Below are 15,864 nucleotides of genomic sequence, written 5' to 3'. Positions count from 1 at the left end.
GAAAGGATTCGGGTTTCCACTTTTATGTGGCTATCATCCAGATATCACGCTAATTTTTCCTAACACTCTTAAAAACACTTGATTTCTAATTCACTCGTGTTTTCTGTTTCCAATTCCTTTTATGTGCCTAGCGTTAGTTAATACTGTGACAGTGGAAAGAAGAACTGTGTAATGTTTAAAGCAGTGCTCAGACACGGCAACATGCAAAGCTAAAGCTTTGGGTAACAGGTGATGAAGCATGAGAGTTACTAAAAAGAATAACAAGGAAACATATACATACTGATTTCTGCAGGTAATTCCATATGGAAGTAAAACAACAAAAATTAGAAAATTCATGAGGATACATTTTCTACAGATATTATAAAACAGTGACTATACACATGCTACTTTTCAGAACAGGTACGAATTACAAACAGGCCCCATTGTAAGTCAGTGAAAGTTTCACATTCTGTGAAAGTTGGCCAATTCTGAAAATTTCCCAAGCACAACTATCTTTTTGATTCCCTTAATGGATTAAAACGTGTTTAGCATTCTAATCCCAGGGAAAGGTTATCAAAGGAAAGTGCACACAAAATACGTTATTTAGTGGTCACTGTTTATATTCAAAGACACTTTATTATAATCTTCTAATAAGACAGAAAATCGACCCAACTTAATTAATATTTATGGGTAGCTATTTCTCTTTGTACAGGATAGGATTAAAACAGAGATAATATTATGAAAAGACCCTCAGTTGAGATCTAAAATAGAATTAAATAATTTCTTGAATTATAAAATTAGCAAAATACTAGTATTCACTTAAAAATTTTTTATTCTTTTTTTTTTTTTTGGAAAAATATCATGATTTGGCATAAACCAGAGTAATTACTCTTACAAATTATTTGAACTACAAGGGAAGCTATTTCTGGGCTTATATTATAAAAATTAAGTAAGATCTAAGAGTCATTTCTTCAAGAAAAAATAATTAAAGACATTTGTGTCTCCTGTTTTTCTTCTGGAACAAATGGGAAGGAATGTATCTTTTTCTGCTCTAGCTCCAAAGTTACATTTAGATGTGTTTGCCCACTTCCTTGTTCAGGAAGGAGTGAACAGTGTCTAATAGATCTTAGCATCCTTAGCATTTGATTTGAGGTGAGGGTGCTGAAATTACTCTCCATTCCTCAGCCAAACAGCATCTGAACTGAGTAGCATTTAATGTCAATAACAGTGTTTTGTTTTTTTTACACTCTACCAATATTTTAACACCCAGTAAAATATTCATGTCTAAAGAAGGCTAGTTTCTTGAAAATGAAAAGTACAAAAACTCAAACATCTCCTTAGGTGAAACCATGCACCAAGATAACTTCTTATCACTTGATAGGAAAAAAAATGCATAAAAGAATCATGTTTATTGTCTACATTAACTAGTGATATAAATTATTATTAAATTGAATTTCCCCAGAGATTTTCAGTAGATCGTTATTAAGTCCATGTAACTGGATGTGAATATAGGGTCTTCTTTATAAACTAGATAAATGCCTTATTTTTATTTCCTAGAAATGTCCAATAACTGGAGTCTAATAAAATATCAAGATATTCAAATTTTGATACATTTTAAGTCAATCCCATCTTCATACTCTGTTCTGACAGGCCTGCTAATGAGCATCCTTAACCTCTAAGTTCCGTGAAATTTGGCCAATTCTGAAAATATAATTTCCCAAGGACAACCATGTTTTTGATTCCATTAATGGATTACAAAGTGTTTTGCATCACTATGCCAAATATCATGCAGACCTTGAGTGCTCCTAATCTCTCCCTGATTAGACAAAATTCACATGAGACTGGGGCGGAGCGGAGCGCCTTGGATTCTAATCCCAGACTGCAGGACACTCAGTTCTGAGCCCGGTCTATGGACCGAAGAGCGCAGACTACACCACGGTGAGGGTCTCTTCCAGCTCCAACAGATGTGAGTCTACAATCAACCCTTTTACAGTGTGAAGAAATAAATGACTACAATGAAAAAAACTCTCTTACTGTTCCTGGAAGGATCCTTCACTACCGCGTTCGTCTGGGCCACGCTGTCTGCGAGCTTATTGTAGTTCTTCTTCAGGCCGTCCAGGTCCCGGTGGAGCTCTCTAACCTGCACCAGCACGTCTTTAGCTGTGTCGTTGGCTTCTCTGGCTTTGTCCTTAACGGCCTGAAGTTTAGCAGCTGTGTCTGTCAATAAGGGAGGGCAGGAGAAACAAGACAAAGGGTCTGGAGTCAGCGGCTTACTCCTGCTCCTTCACGTGAAGCTGCGGCCGCCTGGCCTCAGGGACACCCCTACCAAGGGAAAAGGCTGAACTTTGTCTCATACTGTGTAGCAAATGAAGCAAATGTTTTAGCTAAATTAAATTTTCTCAAGGACTTTTGCTGTGAATACCTGATTAGCTCCTACCTCAGCAAAGTGATGACTCTAAATTTTCATTGTATCAGGGCGTATTGTGATCTGCTGCTGAACATATTAAAGAGAGAAATTGACTCATGTATCATCAAAACTAGGTTTAAGAGTTTATCTGCATTTCCGTAGGGATGCAAAATGCATCCCTTACCATTTGAGGATAGAGAAACTTTTTTAGGTATGTTAGATCATGTGTTTGTGTATATATATATATATATATATATATTTACAGCACTGGGAATTTTCTGTGTACTTATTACCCTAGAGGTAACATAAAAATCCAAAAATTAATGAATATTCAAATTTTATATTTCCTGTGTTATATAAATGTATACATTTGTCTCTTAACCATAATTTGCATGTAGAACATATATTCCCCCATAAATGTCTAATGGTATGTGTGTAAGATAATGATTAAGACCACAGACTCTAAAGTCAAACTGTGGGGTTCCAATCTCATACATGCCACTTTTAATAATGGTCTTCAGTACCCTGAGTCTCAGTTGATCACCTGTAAAATGGATACAATAATACTCCCAACTTTGTCAGATTAATACGAGGGTTATATACACTTAATGTAAGCATCAGTAATCACTGAATAAGTGTTTGTAATCTTTGTTATTGTTATTAAAAATATAAAAATTATGAAAACAATATCTCTAAAATAATATGTGCTTTCAGGAACTGACATCAAGCAATAATTACAAGTAGTTTTAATAGGTAGAAAGATATTACAGATCCAGCTTGATCACTTATGTTTTTGAAGGTTGAAATAGCAAGAAACTGAACTTTGAGGACAGAGAACGGCCATTGGCTTTCATCTATTACGGCGGGTATATAAGAAACTGTGACTTTGGGGCAGTACATCTTCAGCGTTTTAGAGAATAGTGTCTATATGAGTTTATTCTTTCCCACTGATACAAGACTTCTTGGGCTGAATTCAGAAATCAATGCACTCAGCTTTCCATATCCATGAGTTCCACATATGTGGATTCAGGTATTTGGGGAAAAAAGGATGGTTGAATTTGTACTGAATACGCATGAACACTGTTTCTTGTCATTATTATCTAAATGATGTAGTATAACAACTATTTACATAGCATTTACATTATATTAGGATTATAAATAATCTAGGAATAATTTAAAGTATATGGGAGGATGGATGAAGATTGTATCATGCCATTTTATATCAAAGATATGAGCATCCAATGATTTTGGTATCTGTAGTGAGTCCTGGAAATGATCACCTGCCAATTCTCAGGGATGAAGGGTTTAATCATGAGATGTGTATATATTTGTTTTATAATATATTCCTATGGATGCCAGCTATAAAGATGTGCAAGATAGTCATCAAACACCAGGAAGATTTGTAGCAAATAGGACATCTCCAAGGCATGTAGTCATCAACCTGGCCATATATGATAAATTCATAGCCAACATATTACACAATGGGGAAAATATGAAAGTATTCCCCCTAGAACTAGAAGAAGATAAAGGTGGTCACTGCTATCACTTCTATTCAACATAATACATCAGCCTAGGCAAAGAATTTATGAGTAGGTCTCCAAAAGCAATTATAACAACAACAAAAATAAACATGACATGATTAAATTAAAAAGCTGCTGTACAATGAAGGAGATAATCACTGGAGCAAATAGACAACCTACCAAATGGGAGAAAATATTCACAAGCTACATATCTGATAAGGACTGATAACCAGAATCCACAAAGAACTCAAACAAATATGCAAGAAAAGAACAAACAATCCTATTAAAAAGTGGACAAAACACATTAATAAAAGTTTTTCACAAAGAGATAGATAAAAAGCCAACAAACACGAAAAAATGCTAACCATCACTGATTATTAAGGAAATGCAAATTAAAACCACACTGAGATATCACTGTAACCCTATTGGAATGGCTACTATTAAAAAATCAAAATGCAGTAGAGGCTGGCATGGATGTAGAGAGAAAGAAATGCTTATACACTGTTGTGGAACTTCAGATTAGCACACTTCTATAACAACAGTATGGAGAGTTCTAAAGGAATGAAAGTAGACCAACCTACCATTTGACCTAGCAATCCCATTATTGGGTATGTACCCAAAGGAAAACAAAGTCATTTTATCAAAAAGATACTTGCACTCAAATGTTTCTTGTAGCACAGTTCACAACTGCAGAAATGTGGAATCAACCTAAGTGCCATCAATTTAAGAGTGGACTCTTTCTCTCCCTCTTTCTCTCCCTCTCTCTCTCTCTCTCTCTCTCTCCATGGAGTATTACTCAGCCATAAAAAGAAATGAATTCATGTCTTTTGTAGCAATTTGGATGGCATTGAAGACCCTAAGTAAGGCAATTCAGGAATAGAAAAACAATTACCACATATACTCTCTAAGATTCGGAACAAATCAATGGGCACAGAGAGAAGTAAAAGTCCTTGGAAATCATGGTAGGGGGAGATGGGGCATAACTACCAACCTAACAGGTACAATGGACATTATTTGGGTGTTGGGCACACTGATAGCCCTCACTTAAGCATCATAAAGGCTATCCGTGAAAGAAAAACATCTGTGCCCCTTAATATTTTGAAATTAAAAAAAAAAGTTGTAAAAGTTAACAGCATTTTTCAAAGGCTCAGGTCAGCTGACACAGTGTGCGGCAGCCTGAATGCTTACCATTTGGAATGGCTGATAACTTTCCCAAGGTGTCATTCAAAGCTCTCAGGAGATCTTCATTTCTTACATCAGCATTTTCTAACCTGGCTTTTAAGCCCTTGAGCTGGTCATCATTTTCTGTGAATAGAAAACAAACAAACAAAACGATAAAACAATTTTAATTATCTCTTAGCTTAGAGATGGTGTGTCATTTCAAGTAATTTTGATAGGAAATTAGTAAAGAGCAAAAAAGAATTTATTTATTTAATTTACTGGCTTCTATCACTAAGTATATCTCTAATAATAATATTAGCTATGTGTTTTTATGACCCTTGGACATTTTCAAATTGTCAACCATGATATTTCTTCTTGGTATCTGATCTTTATCTGACTTAAGTTGAGGGCTTTCTATAGAGAGGAAACCTCCAAAAAAATCCATCTTTTTACATTTGAATGATGCCCTCGTGACATCACTCCCATTAAGTTCACTTATCTATAAAATTTTATTACCAAAATAAATCACTGGATTAGCTTTTCTATAAATCTCAGATATGATTATTACATGTGAACAGAATCTCCCAACTTCAGCAAATACCACTTATTAATATTTATCTAAACAGAAACAAAAATCAAAGGAATGCAAAAACAACTTTTAGCACATGTCTGACAAAACTGCCAGTTTCTTCACAGGGAAAACAATATTTATGCAAATTGCATCACATAGACTTTACACAGGTTTTTCTTGACAAAGACTTTGATATACTTTCTTTAATATTCAAAAATACAATTTGCTAGAGATAACTTAATGTTATAGGTTTAAATCTCCTAGCTTCTTTTTGCCAGTTCTTAGTATCCTTTAAACTTTAGGTTAGTTTATATGATAGTAGAAATTAAACAGTTTACAGTGTAGTGTAACAGTGTAAAGAGGAATAGTTCTGAAGTCATCAAGGGGAAAGGAAATAAAGACCACATCTGCTGATGTAAGAATGTAAGGCTAGGCAGGCACAGTGGCTCATGCCTGTAATCCTAGCACTCTGGGAGGCTGGGGGAGGGAGGAGGATCCCTTAGGTAGGACCAGCCTGAGCAAGAGGGAGACTCCATCTCTACGAAAAATAGAAAAATTAGTTGGTGAGAGGAGGCATCATAGTGGGTGCCTGTAGTCTCAGCTACTGCAGAGGCTGAGCCAGGAGGATCACTTGAACCCAGAAGTCTGAGGTTGCTGTGAGCTAGGCTGATGCCATGGCACTGTAGCCTGGGCAACAGAGAGAGATTCTGTCCTAATATATATATATGTTTAGAAATCTTACTTAGGTAGGCATCAAATTGCAAATGTACCTTAAGATTGAAACGGAATTCATCTGTCTTATTTTCCTTATATCATTTATTAGTGCCAAGTAAATTGAAAAAAAATACATAAACATATAAACAGAATATGCTTTCCCCATTATTATTTATCTCCCTTTACTGGATAAAACACGCCATTTCTTGAACACGTCTTTAATTGTTTAGTATGCTAAAATATTTGTTCCTCCACAGAAATGGAAAATGTAAATAAGAGACAGAGTCCGTAACTAACAAGGGGCATTGAGATCAAGAAATACAAGGTGCTCTGGTCCCCCCTGGACAGGACCTGCCAGTTTTAGTAACAGTAATAGTGACAGTGACTGAGTGAGGGCACTGTGTGCGACACTCAGGGTTGGGTTGGTCAATTTCAGTAGATTTCACTTACTATAAACAAGAACACTTCTATGCTATCATCATCTCCAATTTCCAAATGAGGAAATTGAGGTTTAGAAAATTTAAGCAAATTTCTTAAGGTTGTCTGGTTAATAAATGGCAACGTTGGGATTCTAAGGCACCCAGACTCACAGCAGCAATGATGCTGACCACTGTGTACTATGGACTGCTTGTCAAATCAGCGGTTAGCAGAGGGTATTAGGTGGCAGTGCCACTCCTAATTCCTCCCAGACCCTTAACCCTTTTTTCTCTTCCTCCTTCTCCTTAAAAAAAAAAAAAAAAAAAAAAAAAAAAGGTCACAGTTGCAGAAATCAGAGGAGCTTCCCCCAAACAACATACATATTGAAATTAGAATCATGCAGAGAGGATTGGCAATGTCCATGTGCAAAAATGACAGGCAAATGTGTAAAATATTCCATATATTTAGAGATAATGGGCAAAATAGGTAGTTGACAATATAATAAATAGAAAGAATTATCGCATTAAAACATCAGTGTTAAAGAACCGTAAAGCAAAGGAACAGTGAGATATTATTTGCCATCTATCAGATTGGGGAAAGGTAAGCGTCTGATAAAGAGTGCTGGTAGAAGTATAAATTGAAGCCTTTTTTAAAAGAGAAATTTAATAATTTTTTTAGAATTTAAATAGATTTGTATTTGTCCCAGCAATTCTACTGCTAGAAATTTACCCTATGATGTACTTGTAAAAGATATGTTTTGGGGGATATTCATTAGATTTTTATTTGTAATAGAACAAGGGGAAATTAAAAATATCCAACATTAGGGTACTGCTGGTATCAATGTAAGGGGTCCATATAATGATATATATACACATACATATGCAATCTTTATATACAATGGCATATATATACACACACACACACACAATGACATGTATAAGCAATCTTTAAAAAAATTAGATGAGCCAGGCATGGTGGCTCATACCTGTCATCCTAGCACTCTGGAAGGCTGAGGTGGGTGGGTTGCTTGAGCTTAAGAGTTTAAGACTAGCCTAGCAAGAACCAGACCTCCTCTCTACTAAAAATAGAAAAATTAACTGGGCACTGTGGAGGGCACCTATAGTCTCAGCTACTTGGGAGGCTGAGGCACGAAGATCACTTAAGCCTAAGAGTTTGAGGTTATTGTGAGCTGTGAAGTCACTGCACTCTACCCAGGGTGACAGAGTGAGACTCTACTTTAAAAAAAAAATAGAAGAGTAGCTGTGGATATTAAAGGATTCTTAAAACCTTTCCATGAAAATAAGCAAGGTGCACAATGTATATAAAAATTGGATAGGGTGGGAGCTGGTGGGCACTGGGTAGAGAAAAATATACTCAAAAGCTTTGCAGTCATTACAGTGGGTGGTAACTAGAAGTACCACCTACATACTCCTAAGCTCTTACTTATTTTGAGCAGGCCATTTTCCTACAAGTACAACTGGGTGAATACAATGGATGATCACCTGTTCACATCAAAACACATGGCCTGCCGAGAAACAGAAAGAGTACGACCTGCGCTGTTGGCTAGAGTCTGTACTCCATGAGGAAACCTGTCAGAGCAGGTGAATAAACACAATAATAACAAAAAGGGTTGGATGTCTTTCAATATAGGATTGGAATAGAAAAATCATTGTGTCAGAGGATGTCTGGCATAGGGTTGGATGGTGACATGAAGAATGATGTACTAAAACCTCTTACTTTATGCCTGGTTGTGCTGGCTAAATTGTTTTCTCTGGGTAGACACATATATTTCTATTCTTTTTTTTTTTTTTTTTTTGCAGTTTTGGCCGGGGCTGGGCTTGAACCCATCACCCTCGGTATATGGGACCAGCACCCTACTCCTTGAGCCACAGGCGCTGCCCTATTTCTATTTTTTATTTAAAAAAAATTAATCTAAAAAAATAAAAAGAATTATTGAAGCACCCTGAGCTGGGAAGAGTATTATTCACCATCTTGGTACTAGCCAACACAGGGACTCTTATTTTCATCACTTCCCTGGTCAGGAGAGAAGGTACCCCGCACAATACAGCCAGAACAGTCCTGATTTGACTGCATGCCCATCCCTTTCAGATGTAGTGTATGACCTTACAGCAGCTGTGCAGGTCACCGGCAGCTGGAAAACACCCCTCGCTTTTATTACCCTCCATTTGGAAGAATAGCAAAGGGAAAGGCAGACAGAGGTTTTCTCAGCTCTCAGTGTCTGGATGTGAACAAGACTATGAACATATTAATTAATGACCTGCTCCATTTCATATAAAGGGTTTTATAGGCAGACTGATTAAACCACCATCACACTACAGAGTCGACTCAAACAAGCACATAACATTAAGCTGTCTGCTTCTAGGTCCCAAGACAAAGATCTCATATCACTTAAAAACAAAGCATAAAGGATTCCAGCGAAGCATGGCTCTAAAACACCAATATGTCCATTTCAGTCACTAATATATTATCATTTCCAATTCAAGTTCCCCCAAATATACTTGCCAAGTAATTGAATTTTCTCCTCTATCAATCACAATTCATCTTTCTTTTAATACCTCTGTTATTTTTACCATTTGCACTAAAATAAAATCTTTGGATAGGTTACCAAAAGTCTACTTTCTGTAATAAAGCCAGTCTGATTATGACTGTGATATCTAAACAAATTCCTTGCCAATAAAGGGTTGATCTTTTGAAATTAATTTGAAACTCTTCATCAATTAAGAAAATGGAACTATAGAAATTTTATTTCTTAGCTTCTTGATTGGATTTGATTTTTTAAATAAGGAAGCATTCAAATGTTCTGGCAAGTAAAGATATTCATGTGCAGGGAAAAAAATCATTAATTTCAAGGGCATCCCTGCGCTGGTACTATTCTCTACATTCTGATAGCAAATCCTGGTTGAGCAATCAGGTCAATTATTCAGAAAAAAGACTGACTTGAAAAATATTTTTACTGCTGCCTGTCAAGTTCTAAAGCAACAAATTTGTTTCTCAGGGCTTTCTATACTAAAGAGTTAATAATTGTGTATATTCTGACTCTATCCTGATTGCTACGTTTTAGCTATTTGACTCTGATCCTTCTTCATTTATCCTTTCTTACACTGATCATTTTTTTCGAAAGTAGTTTCTGGAATTTCTCAAGCCAAATCTGAATATTACATAACTTTAGCCATAGAATTAGGTGAGCGGAAGTGGTGAACAGAGATGGACTGTGGATTTTTAAACGAAAAACTTTCAGAACAACCTCAAAGAAAACTTAGAAAAATAAGCCTTCCGAGGCCGGTTTTAAATAAAAGGCATAGAAGGCATTGTGTAATTCATAATCCAAACGTAGGTCCTGTTTGAACGGTAATGTGGCTAAAGAAACAGAATTTTGACAGCTGAAAGAAAATTCAAAGTAATTGTTTACCTGTAATTTTCAGGAAACAAGAAGATGCAATTTATAATCCACAACTATATTTTACGGATTCCTTCCTCGTGATCCTTCCGCTCTCATACTCAATAGCTGTAGCCTGCATTATTTTCTCTACCTTATTCCTAAAGATCGCATCCACCAAACTCCAAAGGCCGCTCACACACACTGGCTCTCCCCTTCTCATCTCTTCATGTAAGAGAAGATAAATCTCCAGGAGTGAATTTGGCAAAGACAGGGCCTGTACAGTGGGAGAGGGCGGCCGCGCAGCAGCAAGGGTCGCCTGTGAGCACACGGCAGCATCATTTCCCTGGTCACACGCCCACTGAAATTGTACAAGATAGACACATCCAGAGTGAAACTCACTACGCAGAGTTGCACAGCCCTTCCACTAATGAGAAGCAGTTTCTCATGTTTACCATGGAACTGGGACTCATGAAAGTTTTAAGATAGCACTTATTTCCCTTCCAAGAAACAGTGGACAATGTCCTTTCTGATTCGCCCGTTCGGGTTTCTACTGGCTCGGCTTGTTGGTGTTTCTGGGAGGGCTTCATTTGTTTCGGTCAGTGAGGACTTTATGGTTCTCAAAACTTTCGTAATGACCTACACAGTTGGCATGGTGCTAAATACAGATTAGGGTTTAAGTTATATTAGATCTTTTGTCTATCGTTGAGCTGTTTTATGTAAGATCACAAAATAAAGCTATTCCACATTATTTCTTTGATCATTAATAACGCCTTCTTTTAGAAAATTCTAGTTGTTAAAAAGTGGTACGTTGTAATGAAGTCACTGCAGGGCACCAAGTTGGACGACGTGCCTTCAATTGTTATTTCTGTCCATGTTACATGTGGAAAATGAAGATAACGGCTTCCTTCATATGACTGATGTAAGAACTACAGTGGAAGACAGATGAGACAGAAGGGATTTCCCAGATAGTCGAGGGTAATTCATTCATGTTGGTTTGACAATTGCCCTGGTTTGTTTTTCTAGTTTTTGATAAAGTTATTTATGACCTTATTTTTTCTTTAATTAAACTATTTGGCCCCAAACCTAAGATTATTTCCTTTTTATATTTCCTAAGAATATGTATAATATATATCCCTGACTTTCCAACTAAATATCAGGATGATTTTATCATTTTTAATGAAAATATTTAATTTGACTATTCAATTCAATCCAGTTAAGTTGCTCAGATACGATTTTTGATTTTCATTAATACAAATAAATATGAAGAAATAAATGCCCTGGGTGAACCCCTCATCTACGAGGGTGAAATTTATAGAACTGCTATTAGTTTTGAAAGGATCTGGTGAACTGGCGTCTCCGCCAAACTGCCACCTGGGTAACATTTCTGATGGGCTTGTTCCCTTTCGCGACGTTTGTCTCGTGAGCTGCGACTTGTTCAGACTCATTATCACTTCTCATTTGTCCCTTCTCCAGAAAGTGAAAGAATAATCCTGTCTTAAACATGTCCTTGTAGAAAAAATTGAATTAATCCATTAAATCTCTATTTTCTACAAATGTGCTTTAGCTCTCATTCTGGAGGTCCCTTCTGAATTAGAGGCTAGGTTACCTCTGTGGTGTATCTACCTGTGGTTCTGAAGCCAAAAGTTTGAGATAGACCTGAACTCTGTATGTGGTTCTGTGAAAACCTTGATTTTGATCTTCTAAGTGATTTCTGCTAGTCTTTAGTATTCACCCACTCATTCATTTTTCAAGCATATTTTTAGGGCCACAATGGTAACATACCACCCTCTGGACTATGGCAGAAGTTTGGTGTTTTTGTCGGGCAGTGGTTAAAAGCATCAGTTTGGAGCCAGATGACCTTAGCTAAACTTTTGACTCCACTATGTAGCTGAAGTGGGACTTGGAGAAGTTCATGTGCCATCTCTGAGTCTCATTTTTATCATCCCTGAAGTGGAGACCATGATATCTACTACATAGGGAAGTTGTAAGGAAAAAGAACTGTATCATATATAAATTATTTAGGGTTCCCAGCATGCTATTTGGGGTAAGATTTAGGGGGTCCTCTCTATGCAAAAATCTAGATTTGTCTCCTCAGTTGCCGGAGCAACTGCTCTTCAATAATTCACACATCAGAGACAACAGATCTTTTAGACTCTAAGAGTATGTTTCTATTTTTTTAAGCAATTTTTACAAAACAATGGACAAAGTTTCAAAACTAAATAGTACCAAAGGACTCTCAATAAAATTGGTAGCTAGCTGTCTCAGGTCCTGCAAAGCCTGCTTCATCCTAAACCTCTGTAGCTGTTCCTGCTACAATGTGCCTTCCTTATACAACTAAAACATGTTTACAATGTTAATTATTGGTGGTTTGACTCTGTGTTATCTCTTGATGCCACTATATAATAATTGGTGAGGATTTGGTTTTCTTATATACCTACTCTTTGAACCCTCCTTTCAAGATGGTTGACGCTATAGTTAAATCAATGTAAATAGTCTACCTTGCCCTGGTCCAGTGTTTACATCTTTATTGTATACTGTCTACTCTCAAGCCAAGTGATGTACTGTGGCTAAATATCCTTTCATATATCTTTTTAAATTTTTCCTTGGAAAGTGTTTTAAAACATAACTGATGATTCCAATGATTTTAATTGGAATGTAGGCTGGGAGAGCCTCTTCCTCTAAAGCACTAACACAATCTGTATAGGTTAACCTTACTTTGAGTCCATTAATTAATCCATCTCATCTATAAAATTTTAGTCTACTTCTTGGGTTTTTTTAAACCCAAGTTTTTCCTTAAATCTAAAGTGTTGATTTTGTTTCTTGTAAAACCTTGACCTGCCAACATTAGCTAAGAGAAATGGGACGTACATACATGCCAATTTTTGTATATTTTCAGGTCATTTACAAAGCACTCATTGATGGATATAGAAAGTACTTATTTGATTGATGGAGAGATATATAAGAGAGTTAGAAAATATAGCACCTGTTGTTGGGGGGGTTATAACTTAGTGAAGACAGAGAGAAATAGAGTTGGAAGGGTTTCAAGAACAATCACAGAGTATTATATCAACAAGCGCAGCATAATTCGATATATTTTGAAATGTATATTCAGTATATGCATTTGTTTTTACAAATGCTCTTTTGAAACAATATATAGTAAAAATGTGACTAGGGTATTCTTAATGAAAAAAGTCCTATCTAAACTGGTTCTTTCAGAGGCATTATATATTATTAGTTAATAATATAATAAAGAGGATTAATAAAGAAGTGATCCAGGGACTTTTCAAATAGGAGAAACCACGATGGTGGGTAGCTGGAGTAGAGTATATTGGACATTGGAGTCCTCGTGCAGCTCTCTGGGAGGGAGGACGCTCATGGAGGACCCCGGCCTTGGGAGCAATAAAGTGTCCACATTTTATACAGCACTGTACCCTAAGTCACATAGTGCCTTACTGCAAATTCGGAAACTCCATCCATCCTGAAGACTCTTTACAAGCATCTGCTGGGAAATTCTTACATTACATTTATGGTGACACCACAGGTAAATGAGGTGCTTTAGCACTGAGCTGTGGTCTAGCCTGCAATGGAAAGCAGTTCATATTCTGAAGCAGGGACAGATTTGACACTTGGAGAAGGACCATTCTGGTAGTGGTGCGTGGGCCTGAGAGGAGACTATCTCTGAGACTGCCATCAGACGAACTGACGATGGGGCAGCAGCTTAGCTGGGTGGCAGCGGCAGTCATTGTGGAAACAAAAAGGACAGGTGTGAAAAATGAAAGAAAAAAAGGGTTTGGCAGGATTTGGAGACAGATTGGATGTGGAAGGTGACAGAGAAAGGAGTCAAAAATAACAAACCTGTGAGACAGAGGAAAATATTTTGCAAAACAAACAATAAAAAAAGAAGACGGAAATAGAGATGACCAGAATAATGTATTGTCCCTTCTGGATCATGATCCATCATCTTCTGTGCAATGTGTATCACTTTTATGATAGAAGTAAAATGAAAATTAATTTAACATTAGTGTATTCAAATTGTTAGCATTTCCTTTAAAAAATCATGTTTAACATATGTTAATGTTTTCCTTAAAAAAAATCACATTTAACAAACAATTTACCAAATCCCATAACATATGAGGACTATATACATTTTATTGCCATTAATTTTATGCCATTATACGATATTTTCATCTTTGGATATTTTAAAAACATTAGAGGTACAATTTTCCTCCAGTCACTTTACTATACTTTTATATCTTCTTGTATAATACTTTGTCTTCTAAAGATCGACATTTCTAAAGACCCTGTCCCCTAAATGGACCTAAAGACCCAGGGCAGGACCTTGAGACCTGGGTAGGGAGAAAGAGAATCTGAGCCAGAAATAAAGGCAAATGAAACTACGACTGTATTCCTCTCCCAGGCTGCCAACCAAATGGTTGGATGAGGGTGCCATACCCTGTGTTTCGAGTTATTTTTTAAACCCCTCCAATTCTCTACATTTTGTAGGCAATAATTGAGCATAGTGACAATGATTAGAGATGGCATCTCTTTGTATTTCTGTCCCTCCCTTTACCTGTCAGTGGTCACGTATTTGGGATGTATTTTATACCTGATGACCTGTTTTGCACAGACATATATACTAAAGGGACCACGCATGGGGGTCTTAGAGATCACTGTGTTTTATAGGGAGACAGTTTACTGAGCAACTTGGTTCTAGTCTACAGGTGCCAAATTCAATCTTGTTTGCAATGGGCTTAGATACGCTCTTTCTCCTGCTAGGCAGAATGTCACAGAATATGCCTCAGGAAAGGAGGGAAGAGGTTCTTGCCTGGTGGCAAGTTCTTCAAAGATTTAGTGTATCAGGACAGAGGGGAGGTCCCTCTGCAGTCAGTAGAGAGAAAAACTAGAAGGACCAGGCAGCACCCCCATATTTGGCTCTAGAGAACAAGCTGACCACGGGCCAGTAAGGAAGTATCGGAGGATTGTAATACCTTTAAGTGAGACACGTACTCTCTGGTTTAAAACAGGCCTCCCCTCATGTTATGTCTCAGGCTCTTCAAGGCATTTGTATTCATTTTGGGTTTAGACAAATGTATTTGCATAAAACCCCACAGAATCCCAGATCCTGATTCTATACATGCAACAAAGCCCAGATGTGTTTTTAGCTGTAACCTCCCCTCCTCGTTTTTATCAAATGGGTCTTTGCCTCATGTGAAGATGATGGAGAGGAACGTTCTGAAAGTTTGCTTCTTGTCCTCTCCTCACGTGGTGGGGTTGGGATGACCAACTACATCTCACCCCCAGGGAAAATCATCTGCCCTTCTATGTTTGCCGCTGTTTTCCCATTTTTCTGTTTCTCCTCCAAATCCAAGCCCATCCTGGGTTTATTTTCTTGATTTTCGCTGTTCACACTCGAGAGGAGGAACCGTAATTCTGTATGAGGGATCAGCAATCTCAATGGGTGATGACTGCTTTGTTTTCCAGACCACAGAAGGCCAGTAGGGGCTCAGCCTTAATTTCACCCATTTTCTCTAACCTTGTTTTTGTCACTGGAGCAGATTCTGTCTCTCTCATACCTACCCATGGAAAAGCTGATTCAGCCCAATGGGAGCATGTGAGTTCAAAAGAGATGATGTCTTTAAAGATAAAAGAATGCCTTAATCAAAATTTAACTCTTATGTCACATTTTGATTTATCT

General features: G+C 37.1%; 1 protein-coding gene and 1 non-coding gene across 3 annotated transcripts in view; one reads left to right on the top strand and one right to left on the bottom strand.

Moving 5' to 3' along the window:
- The window catches only part of LAMA2 (laminin subunit alpha 2), a 614,120-nt gene that overhangs the window by 71,822 nt on the left and 526,434 nt on the right, over positions 1–15,864 (bottom strand). For both annotated transcript variants that reach the window (XM_003781659.1, XM_003781660.1), the window contains exons 42-44: positions 5,095–5,211; positions 2,014–2,196; positions 281–286 (exon numbers count right to left, since the gene is read on the bottom strand). In XM_003781659.1, the coding sequence (XP_003781707.1) occupies positions 281–286; positions 2,014–2,196; positions 5,095–5,211 (306 nt within the window). The remainder of the gene's footprint in view (positions 1–280; positions 287–2,013; positions 2,197–5,094; positions 5,212–15,864) is intronic.
- On the top strand, positions 7,128–7,235 carry LOC111725774. The gene has a single exon (XR_002773755.1). It is a non-coding gene; the product is annotated as a U6 spliceosomal RNA (small nuclear RNA).

This window comes from Otolemur garnettii, unplaced genomic scaffold (assembly GCF_000181295.1).
Source record: "Otolemur garnettii isolate 467f Iridium unplaced genomic scaffold, OtoGar3 scaffold00002, whole genome shotgun sequence".
Taxonomy (NCBI): domain Eukaryota; kingdom Metazoa; phylum Chordata; class Mammalia; order Primates; family Galagidae; genus Otolemur; species Otolemur garnettii.
The sequence above is the reverse complement of the archived record's forward strand: the minus strand, read 5'-3'. Positions and strand labels throughout refer to the sequence as shown.